This window comes from Lepus europaeus, chromosome 14 (genome assembly GCF_033115175.1).
Source record: "Lepus europaeus isolate LE1 chromosome 14, mLepTim1.pri, whole genome shotgun sequence".
Taxonomy (NCBI): Eukaryota; Metazoa; Chordata; class Mammalia; order Lagomorpha; family Leporidae; genus Lepus; species Lepus europaeus.
In genome coordinates, this window is record NC_084840.1 from 31709000 (window position 1) to 31730869 (window position 21870).

At 36.8% G+C, this 21870-nt stretch overlaps 1 protein-coding gene across 1 annotated transcript in view; it reads left to right on the forward strand.

The window, feature by feature from the left end:
- The window catches only part of SPATA17 (spermatogenesis associated 17), a 291772-nt gene that overhangs the window by 221660 nt on the left and 48242 nt on the right, over positions 1–21870 (forward strand). The window contains exon 9 of the mRNA XM_062211329.1: positions 377–512. Coding sequence (XP_062067313.1) covers positions 377–512 — 136 coding nt within the window. The remainder of the gene's footprint in view (positions 1–376; positions 513–21870) is intronic.

The window sequence follows — 21870 nt, forward strand, 5'->3', positions numbered from 1 at the left end:
AATGAGAATTGCTTGATTGTCCTTTTAATTTTGGGATCCTACTTTACAATAAATCATGTTTTTATTGACATGGTTAATTTTGAGGTATTTTGGCTATCTTTAATTCATATATTTATTATTTAATATCTATATTTACAATATATTTGAGACTCATGAAATTCTATGAATAGTTTTAGTATTTCAATTTTCACAATAGGAACTAATGAGTCCTAGAAGTTACTAACACTGATAGTAGCAGAGAGGGTAAAATGGAAACCCAGTATTCTGACTCCAAACCATCCATTATTTTCATGATGCTAGACTACTGTTCCTTCAAATGTATATTCTTTAAAGCAAATACATCTGCAGTAAACATATTAACCTAAATATATTTCAGGTTTTTGCCATTTTCTTCCTACCATAAAAATGAAAAGTACATCCCATCAATGCATTCATCAAGCAAGTATGGTCCTGATTCCTGTGAAGAACAACATTTCCGAAGTGAAAATCCTAAAAAATGGATCTGTGATAAGGTAAATTCGTGAAAGAGTAAAAAAAAATTATTCTGTTTTTGAACGGTTAAAAATGAAATATAAATATTCTCATCATGATTAAGGCCAGTTGGGTGCAATGGAGACCATTATGCTTATATTTATGGAATAAGCAGTATCCTAAAACACAAAACACATGTTTGCTTTGATTTGTGGTAGCTAATATATAGAGCACACACATACAACACTTAATGTATATGAGTGAAATTGACATCTTGTGATTTGATTATTGTTATAACCCTTGTCTATATTCCTCCAGAGCAGTAGTCATTCTACTTTTTACTTGTAAAACTCTTTATTTAGAGGAGTATTGAGCCTGTGGTTTGAAAGTATATTGTCGCAAAAAACTTAAATGACAAAAAAGAAAGGAAGGAGGATGGAGAAAATGGAGGAAGGAGGGAAGTATCATTATATTCTTAGAATCATATCTATGAAATAAACAGTCTATTCTCTTTATATTAATAAAATTTTAAAAGGTAAAACTGAAAAAGAGAATACCCAAATAAGCAATGAATTTTCACTAAGGGAGCATACTCTTATCAGGAAATAGAGTGTGGCCAGCCCCTCCACCCCAGATTTCTCCTCAGTTGCATGCTCCTTTTCCCAAAATGTGGTCTGATATGTTGTCACCATATATGAGTTCTGTCTGTGTTTGCACATTCGGCAAAGGCAGTTCATTTGAGATGTACAAGCACACTTCTGCTTCAGTGATGCTTGCCATGTGTAGCTACAGTTCATTCATGTCCATTGCTGCACATCCCATTGTCTGAAATATAACAAAGTAAATATGGCCTCCTCACTATTGGCAGACATGTAATATGTTTAAGTAGGCTATCCATCTAGAGGTAGAATTTCTGTGTCATAATGTTTGCATTATGTTTAGATGTCATGTTCAAACAGTTTGGAAACAACTTTGCTAAGCAGTTGTACCAATTCATACTCCTGCCTAGAATATGAAGATTTCAGTTGTCCCATGTCTTTTTCAACACTTTGTATTGTCTGTCTTATTTTTAGCCATTCTAGTGGGTGTGTAATAGGATCTTGTTGTAGCTTTAACTTTATTGAATTTGATAAGCTTGAGGTCTTTTCCAGTGTTCACTGGCCATTTGAAAAACCTCATTTGTGAAGTGGCTGCTCAAGTATTCTACCTAGTTTTTTATCTTTTTCCTGATAGATTTGTGTGAGTTATTTTACATGCTCATTAAATACTCAATGTATGAAAAAAAAACAAAATTATTTGTAGCTGTATGCATAAAGATGGCACAACTGACCTACTGTCAATAAGAGATTGAAGGTTTATTCCAGTGTTGTATTGTTGTATACTTATGTTTATAGAAAGATGGGGAAAGTAAGAGGCGCGTGATATACATAACTGAAATAAAGATATATGGTATAAATTTAATATCATACATTTTCCTATGGAATCATTTCCTTGAAGAATAGTGGTGGATCATGCTGTCTAATCTTAAGAAGTACAGTAGCCCGCCTTCATTCTGTACTACTTTCTGTGTCCCATTTAGTTCAAATTGGCAATGTCTTTGCTACTATAATCACATCACTGTTCCTGGTTTCTGTTGATGTGACTGATTATTATGTTCCTGATTATACCCACTATCTTTTTACTGTAGTCTATTAGTCAAGAACTTTTTACAGGCACTGGGAATAAAAAGGTATGTAAGATATTGTTTCCACCATGTTATATGATTAGGTTTCTTATCAATGCATTCCGGCTGTAGTTAAAAACACATCACTTATGGGTTATTGAATGACCTCATTTAATCTTAGACTCCTCCTGAAAGGCCCTATCAGCAATACAGTCAAAAATAAAGTTCAGCATTTGAATGGGAGGAAACAGTTCAGTCCCTACCTCATGACAGACATTATGTCTGCAACGTGGCATTCATGTTTTAATATGTACATATAGATATACAGCTATATATATACATACATATACATATTTACCTTTGGACTATTGAAGGGAAAAGTTAAATGTTTAAATGATATAAAAGGAAATCATATTATTATTTAAAGAGAAAACTTGTTTTGCCAGAAGCTGTTGTTACAATTGCACTGTTATTTTACACCAAATTTAAATCTGTTTTCTTATTTTGGAGGAATTATTATGTGCCTCTTTATGCTTTAAGAAGTGTATTTACTTGGCCGGTACAGTGGCTCACTAGGCTAATCCTCCACCTGCGGCGCTGGCACCCCAGGTTCTACTCCCAGTTGGGGTGCCAGATTCTGTCCCGGTTGCTCCACTTCCAGTCCAGCTCTCTGCTGTGGCCCGGGAGTGCAGTGGAGGATGGCCCAAGTGCTTGGGCCCTGCACCCACATGGGAGACCAGGAGGAAGCACCTGGCTCCTGGCTTCAGATCGGTGCAGCGCGCCAGCCGCAACACTCAGGCCTTAGCGGCCACTTGGGGGGTGAGCTAATGGAAAAAGGAAGACCTTTCTTTCTGTCTCTCTCTCACTGTCTAACTCTGCCTGTCAAAAAAAAAAAAATTAAAGCATGAGAAAAAAAAAGAAGTGTATCTACTTAACAAAATTAACCACAAGTAATTGCTGTTGTATTCTGTGAAAATTAAGGAAATATAAGGATTCTTCAAATCTCAACAAATCATTGGTCCTCCTAAGCCAATACAAGCTGTATAGCGGCCAGCGCTGAAGCATAGCCGGTAAAGCTGCCACCTGCAGTGCCGGCATCCCATGTGGATGCCAGTTCAAGTCCTGGATGCTCCACTTACTATCCAGTTCTCTGCTATGGCCTGGGAAAGCAGTAGAAGATGGGCCAAGTCCTTAGATCCCTGCACCCACTTGGGAGACCTGGAAGAAGCTCCTGGCTCCTGGCTTCAGATTGATGCAGCTCTGACAGTTGCAGCCAATTGAGAAGTGAACCAGCGAATGGAAGACCTCTCGTTCTCTCTCTGCCTCTCCTTCTCTCTCTGTGTAACTCTGACTTTCAAATAAATAAATCTTAAAAAAAAAAAAACTGTGTAGACAATATCAAATACCAACATGCCTTCTTACCTCCCTCCTAATCTTCATTACTTTTTTTCATCTTCGTATCCTCCCTTCATTCCTTATTTCACCTTGTCTTCCTTTTCATCTTTTTTTTTTTTTTTTTTTTTGACAGGCAGAGTGGACAGTGAGAGAGAGACAGAGAGAAAGGTCTTCCTTTGCCGTTGGTTCACCCTCCAATGGCCGCTGTGACTGGCGCACGTGCTGATCCAAAGCCAGGAGCCAGGTGCTTCTCCTGGTCTCCCATGGGGTGCAGGGCCCAAGGACTTGGGCCATCCTCCACTGCACTCCCAGCCACAGCAGAGAGCTGGCCTGGAAGAGAGGCAACCGGGATAGAATCTGGCGCCCCGACCGGGACTAGAACCCGGTGTGCCGGCGCCGCTAGGCGGAGGATTAGCCTAGTAAGCCGCAGCGCCGGCCCCTTTTCATCTCTTAAAATAAAATTATTAAATCGTTTATTCCTTTGTGGCTAATGAAATCTACATGGTATAAAAGTAGCCATTATGGGTGCTAGCGCTGCAGCATAGCAGGTAAAGCCACCACCTCCAGTGCCAGTATCCTATATGGAAAACAGTTTGAGTCCTGGCTGCTCCACTTCCAATCCAGCTCTCTGCTGTGGCCTAGGAAAGCAGTGGAAGATGGTCCAAGTCCTTGGGCCCCTGCACCCATGTGGGAGACGCGGAGGAAGCTCCTGGCTCCTGGCTTTGGATAGGCTCAACTCCAGCCACTGCAGCAAAATGGGAAGTGAACCAGCATATGGAAGACTTCTCTCTCTCTCTCTCTACCTCTCCTTCTCTCTCTGTGTAACTCTTTCAAATAAATAAATCTTTAAAAAATTATATGTAAAATATTAGAGTTACTTGAAATATTTTATATTTTGATTCTATATTAAATTACTTAGATAATTTCACTCAACGGGTTTCTAAAAGCAGGCTTTTTTTTTTTATAAGATTTTGTGTTTTTCAAGTTAATTAACTTATCTTTATTTCTTTGAGAAGCAGAGAGAGAACTCCTATCCACTGGTTTTCTCCCAAGATATCCTCATAAGTGGACCTGGGCTGGTCCCAGAGCCAGGAAATGGAAACTCAACCTGGGTTTCTCATGTCATTGACAGGAACTAATCAGCTGAGCCATCATCACTGCCTTCTAGGGTCAACATTTCTGCATTAGCAGGAAGATGCATTGAACCCATGTACTCCTCCAATATGAAATTTAAGTGTCTTTAGCCATCCTCTTAACCACTAGGCCAAATGCCTGCCCCCAAAATTTGTTTCTTGATTTTGGATACTAAAGGCCATAAATTATTTATTATTGGTGCATTAAAGAGAATCTTGAGGAGACTGGAGTCATTAGGCTCCAAATGTAGAAGAAAGAAAGGATTGACATGAAATTATGGTGTTTCTGTGGGAAAATTGAATATTTTCACATATTTACTTGTACATAACATTTAGTAGCATGTAGCAGACTGGATTCTGCTAAGAAAAAGCTCAATCAAGTTTATCTGGCTGCTGTTCTCCAACCTTTCCTTCATGTTTCAGAATTATTTGGAGAACTTTTTTTCCATCACTCTTAAACATGAAAGTTACTGATTGTAAATGATTTGTTAACCAGTGGCTTTAAAGAGTATGAATCAGTAGAAAAATCAAATGTTACTCAATATGTTCTCCAATCACATTTTCATCAAATAAATAAAATACAATTTAGCTTTTTGTTTTATTTAATGCATTGCTCTGGAGAGCACTGTACAATGAAATCACAAAATCAGAGAATTGAGCACATATGATAGTGTTTTTCTATGAAATATGAAAGTCAATAATAAAAAATCACATATAGTGATATATAATTTACTTGAAAGAGTGTAAATCAATAAAAATCAATGTCCATATCATATTATTTACTTTTACTTCTTTGATCTACTTATAAACTACCACAAATTGTTAGATTCCAAGTTTCCATCTTTAAATGGTCAAACATTTTAAGTTCAGGTAAATACTTTATACTTATAAATTCTTTATTGTGCTGATCTCAATATTTAAAATAGATGTGAAATTAAATTGGAGTATACCAGTCAGTCACTATTAATTTAATCTATTTGGATAGATCTAAAACGAGTTGGACAATAAAAACTTCAGTGTACTAAAAACATTCTTTTAGCTGTCAAAACATTCACATATGTTCATATTTACTGAAGCAGAAATGATAGTCTGAGGCCTTTATCTGAATTAGAATGAGTTTCCACGTGCATTTTAGACAACTGATTTTAATGGAACTGTTTCATCTTTCCTTGTTTGCAAAGGGAAGAGACTCTTAAGATGGTTCCTATAGGTAGAGTCTTTCCTCATCTGCCTTATTACAGGTGAATTACAACAGTAGAGCAGTCCCTTTTTGTTATTTTCACATGCATTTCGATCCTAAAAAAATTTTATAAGCTACAAAGCATAAAAATATCCAGTACTCCAAAGAATTAATTTAGAGAACCTAAGCATATTGCACAGAACATAAAGTTGACCTTTACTGTCTACAGCTTTTGGAATAGAGTGGGATGTGGAACACATCATAGATTTAATGTGGCACATCGTTGTCTGCAGAAACTTGGGTGGGACTGTGACTGCTTGCCCATTGCACCCGGTGATTGAATCTGCTGTCACCAGCATCCTGATAATAATGAACATTCAGCTTAACGACCGTGATTACGATTATCATAATTGATGTGCAAGTGCAGTGTGTGGGGATCATTACAGCTGAACTGTACAGCAGAGAAACATGCTTCAGTTATGGATAATTTTACTTTTATGCATTGATTGGGATAAAATATGCCTTTCTGTTTAAACAGACCAGCTTCCTATAATTTTAAGAATCTTTCAGTACATTTTGATTGATGATTATGCACTTGCTGGAAAACAGCCCCTTACATTTGTTTGTTTTGTGTTGTTTCATATCATTAGTGAATGTAAACAATTAAATAATTAAGTGTAATTATGGGAAAATATTTTGCTTATGGGGATCACCTTCAATAATCAAATATTCAGTTTAAATACATTCTCTCACTCTTGCTCTCTTTCCAATATATCAGGGACTGAAATTCTTCAATTTCCCTCACCCACCAGCAATTGCCCTTGCTTAGTTTTCCTAAGCACTGTAGGATTCAACAAAAGTATAAGTTTTCACAAATTTTATTAAATAACTATAGATGTGTTTATATATGCATATATTATCTGCACTCTCATCAGTTATGCATTTTAAAAAATTGGGCAAAGGTAAATATTTCCTTGTGCTACTTATTATATTAATATCTAACATATAATATAATTTAAAATGTTAAAACAAATGTATGCTACCTTTGCTTTTTACCACTCTTGTTTCTGATCAATTTGTTTTATATTATTCAGTAATTTATTTTTAATTATGTATTTTAAAGTGGCTTCAACTTACTTTTATACTTGAATTTTAACTTGTGAATGAAAATAATATGTGCAGTGATGTTTCTAAGATTTTTCCAAAGATTATATCTGATCATTAACCTAAGGACTCAATTTGCATTCTATTCTAAAGTATTTAATTTGCATGATGAACAATATAAAGGCACCAAGGTTTTTTTTTTCAACTTTTATTTAATAAATATAAATTTCCAAAGTACAACTTTTGAATTATAGCAGCTTTTCCCCCCACAACCTCCCTCCCACCCACAACCATCCCATCTCCCACTCCCTCTCCCATCCCATTCTTCATCATGATTCATTTTTAATTATCTTCATATACAGAAGATCAACTTAGTGTATACTAAGTAAAGATTTCAACAGACTGTACCCACAAAGACACACAAAGTATAGAGTAGTGTTTGGGTAGTAGTTTTACCGTTAATTCACATAGTACAACTTTTGAAGTAAGACAGGTCCTACATGGGGAGTAATTGCACAGTGACACCTGTTTTTGACTTAACAACTGACACTCTTATTTATGATGAAAGTAATCACCCAAGACTCTTGTCATGAGCTTCCAAGCCTATGGAAGCCTCTTGAGCTCACCAACTCCGATCTTATTTAGACAAGGCCATATTCAAAGTGGAAGTTCTCTCCTCACTTCAGAGAAAGGTACCACCTTCTTTGATGGCCTATTCTTTCCACTGGAATCTCACTCACAGAGATCTTTCATTTAGGTCATTTTTCTTTTTTTTTTTTTGCCACAGTGTCTTGGTTTTTCATGCCTGCGAAACTCTCATGGGCTCCTTAGTCAGATCAGAATGCCTTAAGGACTGATTCTGAGGCCAGAGTGCTGTTTGGGGCATTTGCCATTCTATGAGTCTGCTGTGTATCCTGCTTCCCATGTAGGATCATTTTCTCCTTTTTAATTCTATCAATTATTATTTGCAGACACTGGTCTTATTTGGCACCAAGGTTTTAAGAAGAATGATAAGCCATTAAAAACAAAAGTTTTTATTCTGTGACTGCAGTAAGGTCTGAAACTGAGATATCTCTCTCAGATTATTAATAACCACACAGTGCTAAAGAGACTATGGTAAACCTTTCCCTCTGAGATCTGTAAGATTTACGTTACCCCAAGTAAGTTACTTCCCCTAAATACACAGCTGTATGCTGTGGTGGAGGTCAAAAATCTTAGTCTGAAAGTGAGAGTTTTTTATGGTTTGTCTACAGAATTTTCCTTCTCAGAGTTTTTATTCCCAGTGTGATTTTTGAACTGTATCAAAAGTTCCCCTGTAAGATTTTAACTCTCTAAAAATTCAACACATTATTTTCTTCTCTGCACTATTGCAAAACTAGAATAATGACAAATTGTTCAATGGACAGAGATAATGGAATGGGTGTCTCTGTACTATTCTATAATTAAACTCTTAAACTTGATGCTTTTTAATTTAAAAGCCTCAAATTACTCTTTGTTGCTGTTGTTGGAAGTGTGTTGAGATATCAGTGGTCTCTATCATTTTTTTAATATTTATTAATTTATTGAAAGAGTTACAAAGAGTAATGGAGAGACACTCCCTCTCCCCAAATGGCCAATCCCCAGGGCTGGGCCCAGCAGGAGCCTGAGATACATCTGGGTCTCCCAAATGGATGACAGAGGCCCAAGTACTGAGCCATCTTCCACTGATTTCCTAGGTGCATTAGCAGGGAGCTGGATCAGAAGTGGAGCAGCTGGGAATCCAACTGGCCACTCATGGGATGCAACAATCACAGGTGGAAGCTTAACCTATTGCAACACAGCACTGGTCCCTCCATCTTTATGTTCCTCATCCCTAGTTGTAGCATTATTGCTTTAATTTCTTTCTGTGATTTCCTATTCTTTGACTTGAAAATAGAGCAGGTTTACCAGAATCAAGGTCCTAAAATGACTGGAGAACTAACTAGGAAATAGACTTTCCACCTTAGAAAGAGGCTGATTTTCATCTTAGCAATCATGAAAGTACTTTTGAAACATTACGTGAACCAAGAGATAACATTTAACAGTAGTTAGTATAATGTCATTCTAGCTGCTATGTCTGTTGTTTGACATAGGGAAATCATAGGGTTATTTGTATATAGTTCTAGGTAGTGCAATATCAAACCATTAGGTAGCAGCACTGTTTTGGTACTGCTGCTGAGGTATTTAGTCTTATGCATACATCTCCACTCCTCCCCTCACCATTTTTTCTCCCCTAATGAATTCCCGTAAGTGATATCGCAGAGTCAGAGGATGTGATTGTAGGATTTCTGTGTCAGTTTGACTAAGATATAATACCATTGTTTCATCAAACATTGAATCTAGTTAGGTGATGCAGATAGGTTATTTTGCAGATTGCGGTGCACCATCTACATCTAGTTGACTTTAAGTTGAATACCCATAATATAGGTGGGCCTCATACAATCAGTTGAAGATCTTAAGAACAAAAGCTGAGGTTTACCAGAGAAGAAGAGTTAATGTCTCAAGACTACAAAATCAATTCCTGCCTGAGCTTTCAGTGTAGGGCCTGCCTTACAGATTTTAAATCTGCTCATTTCCAGAATGATTTGAATCAATTCCTGAAGTTCTTTCTCTTCCTCTCTTCTCCCTCTTTCTCTCTCTATTTTTTAAGAAATAGAGATAATCCATCTGTAACCTGTTACTTTTCTTTGAAGAACCCTGACTGATGCAGAGTGAGCACATTATTAATATTTTTGTTCTATATTGTCAAACTTTCCTAATAAAAAGTATACCTTATTCAGTATATGCATTTTCCTTTACCATCATCAACATTAGGTTATTGTCAGTCATTTATAAAAGTGATGTTTTCACATTACTTTATTTGATATTATATAATATTTAGACTAATTTGGAGAATTGATATAATATTTTTAAGTCTTAGCATTCATAGCATGCTTTGTACTTGATAAAAATGACCTCTAGGAGAGTTTTATATTTTTTCAGTTTCTGTATATTGTTTAAGCAGGTTTCTAATTATTTTATGTTCATATTGCTGTTATGAATAGAATTTTTTGTCATCTTACTCTATAAATTGTTTTTGATTTACAGGAAATATTGACATAGAATGCTATGTTTGAATGATTACTTTATAAATTTTACCACTAATTCTAGTGGTTAGGTTTACCAAGACCATTACAAAATTAATAAATATTCATATACCCAGAATTCCACCTCTTACTTTATAATCTCTTTACTTAACTTTAAAATTTTCTGATAAGATTAATTAACACTTATAGAATGATGAAGATATTATGACAGAAGACATTATGTATTTTTCTGTCTGTAGTATTGGCTGTTGTATATATAATACATACAAAACATGATTATAACCCTTTGGCAGTGTCATATTTGCATATAAGTATTTTAAAATATTACATTGAAATACTATTATTTTTTAAATGAGATTATTAAATTTTATCAAACAATTGCTCAGCATCCAGAAAGATAACTATGACTGTTTTCCCCTTAACCCATTAAAATGTTGTATTATATATGCCCTACTATTGAGCCTTCTTTGATTTTATTCTTGGTATAAACCCTCCCTCAATGATGCTGAAATTGATTTAATTTTAATATATATATAAAATTAATACTATATATCAATTTTAATTGACTCAGTTATTATCTCTACTTCCTTTGTATACAGCAACTGAATTAGTGTTACAGGGAACTGGGCTTGAGGAAAAATGAATACATTGTGACAAAACTTATAAAATTTGTTTCAATGAAATAATCTCAAACATACTTTAAAGAAATCAATGAATATTGTACTGGAAGATATTCAGTAAATACAGCATTAGTTCTCCCCAGTTTTCTCATGGGTGTGTCTTTCTGATGGTGATGATGATGGCCATGTCCACAGGGAGATCTTCCACTGAATAGAAACAGCAAATCTGTTTTTACTCCCAGACCTGTTGCCCTGAAATTCCAACATAACTTACCCTATTTGGCTGCAGGATCCACCTTGAAATGAACTCTATAATCTGAGTATAATAACTTAGTTATAGGTACAGTTTTCTACTCTGCTATTGGCCTTATCTCACTATTTGACAGGAATAGTAGAAATTAGTCACAAATAGCAGAAATTTGAATTCTCCAAAAAGGTTGTTAATCTATGAGGCTATATATAAAAGACCCTGTCTTATCTGGGGACTGTGAAGGGACTCTGAGAAGAAATGATACTTCAGCTGAATTGTGAAGATATGGTGATAAGAAATAAGACTCCGTGTTTGTGTGCTTCTGTGTGTATTTGGTGAATAAGGGATGTAAAGCGCTTCTGGAAGAAAGATTACAATGTGCTAAGAGAATATGAGGTTTCACTTGTAATATGAAGGAGCGTGATTAAAGGAGGAGGATATTGCTGATCACTCTTCATTTTCTGCAAGGGGCAACTGAATTTATAGTTATACTGCTCCTTGAGATTGAGGGAAAAAATCAAAGGAATAGAATTTGGGTAGTAATAAGAAAAAATCTTGAGTTCAATTTTGGACATGTTCGAATTTGAGGTTTTGACTTACCCAATTAGAGATGTAAAATAAATAGCTGAATATAGAAAGCTCATTGCTTAGAATGCCAGTATTGACTACAGTCACAAAATTGAGTATATTTGGTCCATAAATAACTGAAACAATGAAAGTAGATTGAACAGCCCTAAGGCCTGACTGAAAACACCATGAGAGCATTTCAGGCATGGAAAGCCAAGACATAGTAGCAAAAAAGGTTCCACATGAGGGATCACTGTGAGTGAGACCCCAGTGGAAAGAGGGGGCCATCAAAGAAGGATGTACTTTCCTCTGAAGGGAGGAGAGAACTTCCACTTTGCATATGGCCCTGTCTAAAAACGGACAGCATTTGTGAAGTCAGAAGGCTTCCATAGCCTTGGCAGCTTATGTCAAGAGACTCGGGTGATCACCGATGTCATAAATAAGAGTGTCAATTGTTAAATCAATAACAGGAGTCACTGTGCACTTGATCCCCATGATGGACCTCTGTCCTTAATGAGTTGTACTATGAGAATTAATAGTAAAACTTGTCTTCAAACTGTACTTTATACTTTGTGTGTCTGTGTGGATGCAAATAGTTGAAATCGCTCCTTAGTAAAGAGTTGGTCTTCTGTATATAAAGTCAATTAAAAATGAATTGTAATGGAAAATGGAATGGGAGAGGGAGTGGGAGGTGGGATGGGAGTGTGGGTGGGAGGGCGGGTATGAGGGTAAGAAACACTATATCCCTAAAAGCTGTACATATGAAAATTTGTATTCATTAAATAAAAACCTTCAAAAAAGAAAGTAGATTAAATTGCCAGAATTAGGTATATAGAATAAGAAGAAAGAACAGCTATGAGAGATTTTGAGCAATGCCAATATTTAATGGCCATTTGGAGTAGGATGAACCTTTAAAGGAGGTTGATAAATGTGAGGGAAGCCAAGAGAATATACTTATCAAAGAAGTCAAGGAAAGATAATGCAATAAGAAGAAAGGAGTGATGAGCCATGTCAAATGATGCCATGAAGTCAAATAAGATGAGTACTGGAAAAGCCCCATAGATTTAGCAAAATGAAGGTCATTGGTTCCTTAGCAGGAGCTGATTCAATGATAGTATGGGAAACTAAATCTCACTGGAGTGGGTTGAGGAGGGAGTTGGGAGGGAAAGTGGGTATCGAATATATATAATAATTTGAATAAGTTTGGCTATGAACAGGAGAAGAGATATTGAGCAATAGTTGTAGGGAGATACATGATAAAATATCATTTTTGAAGAATAGAAGATGTTTAGCATGAATAAATTATGCTATCTTTTGTGGATGTTACTATTTAACCAATTTATTGTGATTTTAAATTAATCTCTCCAAATTTTCATATTTGGAAAGTAATGTTGAGAAGATCTCTCCTGCCACTCAGTCTTTGCCCACGAAAGTATTTCCTTAGAAATAAGTTCCTAGTAATGGAAATAACAATTTGAAGCAATGGTTCTCCATGAAGAGTGGTTTTGAAGCTTTGACCATGGCTTTTTAGCTAAGTGGAGGATGTCACACGAATCTAATGGATGCCAGCTAGGGATTGCGAAACTTGTTAAACCTCACAACAATTACCTACCTAAAATATCAGTTGTGCTACTGTTGAGAAACCCTGAGCTAAAGAATTTGTACAATCTTAAGACTTTTGATTCATCTTCCCATTTGTCTTAAAGATGAAACTAATTTACATTTCCAGGGGTTTGTGTGAATTTTATTTTCCTACATTCTCATCAACATTGAATATTGTTTTATTATCCTTAATTTGATAGGTACAAATTATATCTTTAAAAGTTTCATTGCTTTGATAACAACATATACTAAAATTATTTTCAGACATTTTGTGGGCACTTTAAAAATTACATATTCATATCTTTTGCCTGTATTTCTTTTCATAGGCTTGTCCTTTTCTAATATATCTAATTATATAGTATATGAACATTTGGTTCAAGTATGTATTTGTTCTTACTTATCCTGCTTGGAATTCCTTGGTTATTATATTATTCTGCTTTTCCTTACTTTAGCCAAAATACCCTAGAGGATCTTTATAAGAAAGAAAAGGTTTATGTCATCTTTTACTTTGAAGGTTACAGTTCAGGATCAAGTGGCCTCATATTCTGGTGCCTGAGGAGGCTGGTCATTTCAGGTATGGAGGAATAATCCCATCGTGATCCAAGAAGGAGAGAAAGAGAACAACTAGGCAGAACTTCAACTCAAATAATAAAATCTTTTGCAAGAACACCGTCTGAGACCATGTCCAAGAACCCAATGACATCCCATTGGCTCCAAGTCTCAAAAGCCATCATTAGATTAAATCTCTACCCTTAATCCATTAACCATCAACATTAAGACATCAGAGTTTAAACAGATGCATGAGTTTTAGGAAGACAAATCCTGCTAAACCCATACCACTTTACCAATTTTATCTGATTATCTTAGAAGGGGAACAGTTTTGTCTAGAATATACTTCTCAAGTCTTTCTAAATATGAAACAATCATTTATGTTTTTTCTGGTATATTTATGATAGTAGAAATTGATCTGAAATTTATTCTTATATAATGATGATTAAGTTATATAATTGTCCAGTAACTTCTAATTTTTGTGATTGACATTTACTCATTTTCCCATGATTAGTGCTAAGATTTGAATGTCCCCTCAAAAATACACATGGAAATTTAATTGCCATTGAAACAGTGTTAACATGTATGACCTCTAAATAATAAGGCAATGAGGGCTCCAGCCTTATGAATACATTTATGCTGTTATTACAGGAGTGGTTTTGTTATAAAACCCAGCTCTTGCTTTTGCTGTGTAATGCCCTTACCAGATGCTGGCATCTTCATATTGATCTTCCCAGCCTCTGAACTGTGAGAACTGAATTGCTTTCTTTGTAAATTACTTTGTCTTTGGTATTCTATTATACAGTAGAAAGCAAACTAAGACAAATAGAAGTCTGTCATTTTATTTTATTTTTCATTTCCTTTAATTTTACTTACATTGAGACTTTTATAGAATTTTTATTGGTTTCAGTTTACTAGCTACTGTTATATAAAATAATATGTATGTATGTACATTTATAAACTGAAATTCAATTCCTCCATTAAATGTCAAGTATTATAGAATACTAGCATATTATTTATAAAAATATTGGTATGAGGAGCTCTCTGGTTTAGAAAAGAACATTCTTATTTTTTTGAACTCACGTTTTTCTTAATGACTCCATTTTTTTCTGTTCCTGATCAGAGATACCTACTATCCTGAATTTTCAAAATCATGTCTTATATATGTGTGTATTCCTAAATAGTAGTGTAATTTACAATTTAAGCATCTTTCATAAACGCATTTATATAAGTTTAGGCATCTTCTATAAATACATTTATATAAGTTTGTAAATCATAGTTTTTTTTTGTTTTTGTTCTTATAACTCAGTAGGAAGCACATATTTCATTCCTTTCCACTGCTGTAAACTATTATCCATATAGAAGTTTTGTCAAAATGGTGGAATAAAGAGAGAGCTTACTGTTGTAGTTTAGGGGAAGATGGCTGTAAAAACAGTGGTGAGAATGCAACCTCAAGGAAGAATTAGGGAGAAAACTGTAGAGGAAACTCCACTCAAACTTGAGGGACACTGTGGACCCACGTGGAGGGTTTGGGTGTGCACAACTCAGGACCTCAGAAACAGAGAGCCTTAGCACTAGCTTTAGAATGAGGTTAGACCAGACTGCAACAGCCCAAGCCATTGGTGATAATGCTGTAGGAAGAGGCTGGCATGAGTCTGGCTTGGAACCCTATGGGGTACAGTGTACCTGCCAACCTTGAGGGAAAAAACACAGACACATTTCTCTCTCCCCAACCACCTGATGCTGGCATCCTATAACTACCTGAGAGAGAGCAGGCACCATTTTGGACATATCTAACAGTTGCACCAGCTCCTGTCTGCATGCCCAGCAAACAACCAAGAGGGAATGCCTGAGTCTGGCTGGGAAAATTGACATGGGGCTGAGTGCTTGTGACTGTGAGAGCCTTGTGTGTAGAGCTGTGAAAAAATTGTGGCTGCATGGGAGAGCTCAGGGTGTGCCTGAGACTTTGAGCAGTCACTGTGGGTGACTGAACATATTTGGGGCTCCTGATTCCCTGGTGAGTGTCATTGCTGCAAGATCCTTGTTCACACTGAGTACTGCACAGACTACACAGACCTTTTGTTTACCCACTGGGGCTAGCACCTGGCATTGATCTCCTTTGAGGAGAAAAAATGAGCATGAGAATATGCCAACAGAGTAGAACAAACCTCCCATCCGAATAAAAGAAAAAAAAAAAAAGACTTACCACTCCAACATGAGTGTCACCTTGGGCACTTCCCTCACCCTGGACCACTGAACAGAGTTCCCTGACCACACCCATCATATGCCTCTAGGTATTCACTGAAAGGGTGTACACTCTACTAAGCCAAAGAGGTGTAATTCAAAGGTAAAAACCATTGCAGGGGGAAAAAAATGTAACCACAAATGCCTAATAATAAACACAGCAATTTAAGAAACAATAAGGAAGACAACAGGATGCCCCCAAAAGAACACAACACTTCAATCCTAGAATGTGAATATGAAGAGACTGGTGAAATGCCAGAAGTGGAATTCAAAAATCTGATCATGAATTACTAGGAAGTAATCAGAAGCCAATCCATGAACCATGTATGTATAATACATAACATGAATGAAAATTTTTTGCACAGAATTGAGATTTTAAAGAGAAATCAAAATGAAATATTGGAAATGAAGAATTCAATAGAACAAATAAAAAAGTATGGTGGAAAGACTTAAGAAAATACTCGGTGAGGCATAAGAAAGAATATCTGAGTTAGAAAACAGATCTCTGAAAATCTTACAGTCAGACCAAAAAATGGAAGAAAAAATTAGAAAACTAAAAAACAGTATCAGAGATTTATGGGATACTATCAAAAGACTCAACAAAAGAGTCTTGGGAATTTCTGAAAGTGTGTAAAGAAAGAATGGATTAAAAGACCCTTTTTAGTGAAATACTTACAGAAAACTACCCCAATTTGGAGAAAGAAAGGGACATCCTAGTACAGGAAGCTCATAGAACTCCTAATAGACATGACTAAAAAATACAGTCACCACAAAACATTGTAGTAAAATTCTCCACAGTAAAACATAAAGATTCTAAAGTGTGCCTAAGAGAAATGCCAGATTACTTTCAGAGGATCTCCAACTAGACTAATAAGTGCCTCATCAGAAATCCTACAGGCTAGGAAGAGAATGGAGAGATATATTCCAAGTCTTCAGAGAAAAAAATTGTCAACCCAGAGTACTGTACCCTGAAAAGCTCTCATTTATGAATGAAGGTGAAATAAAAACCTTCCATAACAAACAGAAATTAGGGTCTGGCACTGTGGCACAGAGGGTTAAAGCCCCAGCCTGCATCTCTGGCATCCCATATGGGCTCCAGTTCAAGTCCTAGCTGTTCCACTTCCAATCCAGCTCTCTGCTATGGACTGGGAAAGCATCAAAAGATGGCCCAAGTCCTTGGGCCCCTGCACCTATGTGAGAGTCCTGGAAGACGCTCCTAGCTCCTGGCTTTGGATCAGCACAGGGTGGCTGTTACAATCATCTAGGGAATAAACTAATGGATGGAAGACCTCACTCTCTGTCTCTACCTCTCTCTCTGCAACTCTGTCTTTTAAATAAATAAAATAAATCTTTGAAAAAGAGAAAACAAGTGTCCAGCTTTACACAAAGGTGCTTAAGGATGTGCCTCAAACAGAAACACAAAAACATGGACATCACTATAAAAGAAGGTGAAGTCAGAAAATCTCCCCCAAAAAAGTACAATCCAAAGTAAACAATAGAAATATTTATGGAAAAATGGCAAGGCCAAGTAACTACTTATCAATAGACATTTTGAATGTAAATGGGCTCAACTGTCTGGTTTAAAGATACAGACTTTCTGAATGGATTAAAAAACAAAACCCATCTATTTGCTGCTTACAAGAAAAACATCTCACTAACAAAGATAAACACAGACTGAAAGTGAAAGAATGGAAAAAGATATTCCATGCCAACAGAAACCAAAAAAGAGCTGATGTAGCCATCCTAATATCAGCCAAAATAGAATAACATAAAAACTGATAAAAAAGCCAAACAAGGACACTATGTAATGATGAAGGGATCATTCAACAGGGAGATGGGACTATTATAAATATATATGCACCTGATTAAGAGCACATAGCTATTTAAAAGAAATGTTAAGGGGCTGGCGCTGTGGTACAGTAGGTTGACGACCTGGCCTGAGGCACCAGCATCCCATATGGGCTCCAGTTCGAGTCCTGGCTGCTGTACTTCCAATCCAGCTCTCTGCTATGGCCTGGGAAAGCAGAAGATGGTCTAAGTCCTTGGGCCCCTGCACCCACATGGGAGACACGGAAGAAGATCCTGGCTCCTGGCTTTGAATTGGCGCAGTTCCGGCCATTGCTGCCAATTGGGGAGTGAACCACCACATGGAAGACCTTTCTCTCTCTGCCTCTCCTCTCTCTGTGTAACTCTAACTTTCAAATAAATAAATAAATAAATCTTTTTTTAACTTTTTTTTTGACAGGCACAGTGGACAGTAAGAGAGAGAGACAGAGAGAAAGGTCTTCCTTTGCCGTTGGTTCACCCTCCAATGGCCGGTGTGGCTGGCGCACTGCACAGTTCCGAAGGCAGGAGCCAGGTGCTTCTCCTGGTCTCCCATGGGGTGCAGGGCCCAAGCACTTGGGCCATCCTCCACTGCACTCCCCGAGCCACAGCAGAGAGCTGGCCTGGAAGAGGGGCAACCGCGACAGAATCCGGTGCCCCAACCGGGACTAGAACCTGGTGTGCTGGCGCCGCAAGGCGGAGGATTAGCTTATTGAGCTGCAGTGCCGGCCCTTTTTAACTTTTATTTAATGAATATAAATTTCCAAAGTACAGCTTATGGATTACAATGGATTTTTCCTCCCCATAACTTCCCTCCCACCTGCAACCCTCCCCTTTCCCGCTCCCTCTCCCCTTCCATCCACATCAAGATTCATTTTCAATTATCTTTATTTACAGAAGATCAATTTAGTATATATTAAGTAAAGATTTCAACAGTTTGCACCCGCACAGAAACATAAAGTGTAAAATACTGTTTGAGTACTAGTTATAGCATTAAATCATAACATAGAGCACATTAAGAACAGAGAAACTACATTAGGAGTAAGTGCACAGTGACTCCTGTTGTTGACTTAACAACTTGACACTCTTGTTCATGGCGTCAGTAATCACCCTAGGCTCCTGTCATGAGTTGCCAAGGCTATGGAGGCCTTTTGAGTTTGCTGACTCCAATCTTATTTAGACAGGGTCATAGTCAAAGTGGAAGTTCTCTACTCCCTTCAGAAAGGTACCTCTTTCTTTGATGACCTGTTCTTTCCACTGGGATCTCACTCACAGAGATCTTTCATTTAGGTCATTTTTTTTTGCCAGAGTGTCTTGGGTTTCCATGCCAAAAATACTCTCATGGGCTTTTCAGCCAGATCCGAATGCCTTGAGGGCTGATTCTGAGGCCAGAGTGCTGTTTAGGACTTCTGCCATTCTATGAGTCTGCTGTGTATACCGCTTCCCATGTTGGATCATTCTTTCCCTTGTTTATTTTACCAGTTAGTATTAGCAGACACTAGTCTTGTTTATGTGATCCCTTTGACTCTTAGTCCTATCATTATGATCAGTTGTGAACAGAAATTGATCACTTGGACTAGTGAGATGGCATTGGTACATGCCACCTTGATGAGATTGAATTGGGATCCCCTGGCACATTTATAACTGTACCATTTGGGGCAAGTCAAATTGAGAATGTCCCAAATTGTACTCTCTTCCATCTCTAATTGCCACTCTTATATTTAACAGGAACACTTTTCAGTTAAGTTTCAACACTTAAGAATAATTATGTATTAATTACAGAGTTCAACCAATAGTATTAAGTAGAACAAAAAAAATACTAAAAGGAATAAAGTATTAAGTTGTCATCAACAGTCAGGACAAGAGCTGATCAAGTCACTATTTCTCATAGTGTCTGTCCATTTCACTTCAACAAGTTTCCTTTTTGGTGCTCGGTTAGTTGTCACTGATCAGGGAGAACATATGATATTTGTCCCTTTGGGACTGGCTTATTTCACTCAGCATGATGTATTCCAGATTCCTCCATTTTGTTGCAAATGACTGAATTTCATTGTTTTTGACTGCTGTATAGTATTCTATAAAGTACATACCCCATAATTTCTTTATCCAGTCTACTGTTGATGGGCATTTAGGTTGATTCCAGGTCTTAGCTATTGTGAATTGAGCTGCAATAAACATTAAGGTGCAGACGGCTTTTTTGTTTGCTAATTTAATTTCCTTTGGGTAAATTCCAAGGAGTGGGATGGCTGGGTTGTATGGTAGGGTTATATTCATGTTTCTGAGGAATCTCCAAACTGACTTCCATAGTGGCTTGACCAGTTTGCATTCCCACCAACAGTGGGTTGGTGTCCCTTTTCCCCTACATCCTCGCCAGCATCTGTTGTTGGTAGATTCCTGCATGTGAGCCATTCTAACCAGAGTGAGGTGAAACCTCACTGTGGTTTTGATTTGCATTTCCCTGATTGGTAGTGATTTTGAACATTTTTTCATGTGCCTGTTGGCCATTTGGATTTCCTCTTTTGAAAAATGTCTATTGATGTCCTTGGCCCATCTCTTAAGTGGGTTGCTTGTTTTGTTGTTGTGGAGCTTCTTGATCTCTTTGTAGATTCTGGTTATTAATCCTTTATCTGTTGCATAGTTTGAAAATATCTTTTCCCATTCTGTCGGTTGCCTCTTCACTTTCCTGACTGTTTCTTTTGAAGAACAGAAACTTCTCAATTTGATGCAATCCCAATAGTTAATTTTGGCTTTAACTGCCTGTGCGTCCGTGGTCTTTTCTGAGAACTCTTTGCCTGTGCCAATGTCTTGCAGGATTTCTTCAATGTTATCTAATAATTTGATGGTGTCGGGTCGTAGATTTAGGTCTTTAATCCATGTTGAGTGGATTTTTGTATAAGGTGTAAGATAGGTGTCTTGCTTCATGCTTCTGCACATGGAAGTCCAGTTTTCCCAGCACCATTTATTGAATAGACTGCCCCTGCCCCAGGAATTGGTTTTAGATCCTTGATCAAATATAAGTTGGCTGTAGATCTTTGATTTCTGGTGTTTCTATTCTTTTCCATTGGTCTATCCATCTGTTTCTGTACCAGTACCATGCTGTTTTGATTACAACTTCCCTGTAGTATGTCCTGACATCTGGTATTGTGATGCCTCCAGCTTTGTTTTTGTTGTACAAAATTGCTTTAGCTATTTGAGGTCTCCTGTGTCTCCATATGAATTTCAGCATCATTTTTCTAGATCTGAGAAGAATGTCTTTGGTATTTTGATTGGTATTGCATTGAATCTATAAATTGCTTTTGGGGAAATGACATTTTGATGATATTGATTCTTCCAACTAAACAAGATTGATGGAAATTGAATCAGTAATAAAGGTTCTCCCAGCAAAGAAAGCACATATGGCTTTGCTGCAGAATTCTACCAGACATTTAAAAAAAGAGCTAACTACAATTCCTCTCAAGCTATTCAAAAAAATTGGAAGGGAAGGCATCCTCCCAACTCCTTCTATGAAACCAGCATAACATTAATTACTAACCCTGAAAAAGATACAGCAGAGAAAGAGAACTACAGTTCAATTTCCCTGATAAATATAGACACAAAAATCCTAAACAAAATATTAGCCAATCGAATCCAAGAACACATCAGAAAGATCATTTACCTGGACCAAGTGGCATTTATCCCAGGTATGCAGGAATGTTTCAACATTTGCAAATCAAATCATGTGATACATCATATTAACAAATTGAAGAAAAAAATTATATGACTATGTCAATAGATGCAGAAAAAGAATTTGATAAAATATAACACCATTTCACGATAAAAACTTTAAGCAAATTGGGTATAGAAGAAACATTCCTCAATACAATCAAAACAATTTATGTCAAATCCATGGCCAGCATCCTATTGAATGGGGAAGAGTTGGAAGCATTCCCACTGAGACCCAGAACCAGACAAGGATGCCCACTCTCACCACTGCTATTCAGTATAGTCCTGAAAGTCCATTAGACAAGAAACAGAAATCTAAGGGATACAAACTTGGCAGGAGTAAGTCAAATTATCCCTATTTGCAGATGACATGATTCTATATATAGGACACCCAAAAGATTCTATTAAGATACTATTGGAACTCATAGAAGAGTAAAGTAGCAGGATATAAAATCAACACAT